This window comes from Anomaloglossus baeobatrachus, chromosome 2, assembly GCF_048569485.1.
Source record: "Anomaloglossus baeobatrachus isolate aAnoBae1 chromosome 2, aAnoBae1.hap1, whole genome shotgun sequence".
Lineage (NCBI taxonomy): Eukaryota > Metazoa > Chordata > Amphibia > Anura > Aromobatidae > Anomaloglossus > Anomaloglossus baeobatrachus.
In genome coordinates this window covers 728,613,390-728,615,537 of record NC_134354.1, presented here as the reverse complement: position 1 = coordinate 728,615,537, position 2,148 = coordinate 728,613,390, and the positions used below count along the sequence as shown (strand labels likewise).

The following is a 2,148-nucleotide window of genomic DNA, read 5'->3' as shown; positions in this document are numbered from 1 at the left end:
CCCAATAAATTTGCCTTTGTCACAAAGTCTAAAACTACCCAGATCCCTTAGAAGCCACCACCCAGCATAAAGGCTATGTTGTAATTGTGTCCAAACATTATCACTGCTGCTTTTCAGCACCTGGTACAGTAACACACGCCTGCCTGGAGCCATCTATTCCCCAGCACTCTCAGCTTGGTGACATCTGCAGCCGCTCATAATACGTCCCCTAACCTGCCCGACGTGTGACGTCATCACAGCGCTGCGTTCCAGCCGCGTCGCAGCTTGTTTACGTCCCAGCGCCGGAAGTGGCTATTGATGGTTGGCATTACGTGCTGAAGCTTTGGTTGGCAGCTTCCGGTTTGTGGTTCCGGATTTTCTTATGAGTGAAGACGCAATGAAGGAGGAAGAGCTGGAGCGGTAGGGACTCTGCTGTGTAATTTCTGTGTCTGACCCCTGCACGACATTGTGTGTGTGCACATCTTGTACTCAATGTATGCATAATGTTATCACCATTACAGCTGGACTTGACTGGGACACATGGGCACCACTGCAGTGATGGGTCCTGGGTCTAACACATAGCCATATGGGATTCCAAGGTGCCAGCTGCAGGGTTGTGCAATTACTAGCCATTGGGGTAGCCATCCTGAGCATCCCCATATTTACAGCCATAGTGCCCCGTATGTGGACCTTCGATGACATTGATGTGTGCAGATCCTGACTTATGGATTGCATTTTGCTCCAGAGCTGCACTCACAATTCAGTTAGAACAGTGAGCAGTTTGACTGCATATATGTATATATATATGTGTGTGTAATATATATATTACACACACACACCTACATCTTGACCGGTGCTGCTCCTCTGCTCTCAGCCCTGTGTCCCCCACCGATTGCCAGACATCAACAATGTCCCATGACTGCTGCAGCCTACACAAGGCTATCTGAATGGAAAAAGTGCTGTGCCTCCTGCCCAGACATGATTGTGGAGGCTGCAGCAGTCAACGTTAAAATGGGGGGTAGAAGCTGAGAGCAGAAGAGCGGCGCCAGTGTGCGAGGGACATGTAGGTCTTTTCTAATTTATGTGGCACCCGTCACAGGACCATTGATAGGGGACTGTTCACTGATATTGCTGCTCCCGTTAAGTGCAATGGGACAGTTAAAGGGTTATTCCCATCTCCAAGATTCTATCCCAGTATGTAGTAGGTGTCATAATAATAATATTAGCAAATACCTCCAATTAGAAATGTAGTATTGTTTTCCTGATATAGCTATATATCTTACCTTATGTGCAGGGCATTGCAGCTTAGGTATCCAAGATTATAACCACAAGCAACTAACTCTATTTGAGTGGACATTACCATGGATACCTAAGCATCAATGCCCTGCACATGAGGCAAGTGACATGTCTATATCAGGAGAACTATACTACATTTCTAATTGGAGGTATTTGCTAATATTATTATAATTTTGCCTACTACATGTTGGGATAGGATCTTGGAGATGGAAATGACCAATAACCCTGTTAGGCATTTTACTTTAGAAGATGGTCAACAAAGCTCGCCCAGTTATCAGGTAATAAAATGCGCTTTGTTTCATTGATTTCACTTTCTGTTTTTTGTAAGCAGAGACATTCTCTGTAGTGAGCAGCACCTGCCGCGGTGTAAGGCTCTGTGCGTACGTTGCGTTTTTTCATGCGTTTTGGCTGCGTTTAAAACTGCAGCATGTCATTGTCAAAATGCATGCGTTGTGCTTCCCCAGTAAAGTCTATGAGAAGTCTGCAAATTCCATGCGCACGTTGATTTTTTTAAACGCAGCTTTTTGGATGCCAAATATTTGAAAAAATCAATGTGTTTAACCGTTTAACGACCATGGGCAGTAATATTACGTCCTAGTGGTCATAGTGTTACTGCCCGCGGTCTGCTGCCGGCAGCGATCGGCGCACATCTCGGCAGATTTTTACAGCTGACGTGTGTCTGCCAGGCCCAAGCAGAATCGTTATCTGCCTGTGCACTTTAACCCCTTAAATGGCCCTGTCAATATGTGACAGCAGCATTATAACGGCATCGGCGGTAAACATTTACTCACCGGCTGATACCGGAAGTCACGTGACGTGATCATGTGACTTCCGGTGGTTGTCATGGTAGCACAGGGTTATGTTATGACTCCT

General features: G+C 46.0%; 1 protein-coding gene across 1 annotated transcript in view; it reads left to right on the top strand.

Annotated features, from left to right (window-relative positions):
- Positions 1-324: 324 nt before the first annotated feature.
- POLR1D (RNA polymerase I and III subunit D) overlaps positions 325-2,148 on the top strand; it is a 28,610-nt gene continuing 26,786 nt past the window's right edge. The window contains exon 1 of the mRNA XM_075337367.1: positions 325-399. Within this exon, the coding sequence (XP_075193482.1) occupies positions 362-399 (38 nt within the window). The 5' untranslated portion in view covers positions 325-361. The remainder of the gene's footprint in view (positions 400-2,148) is intronic.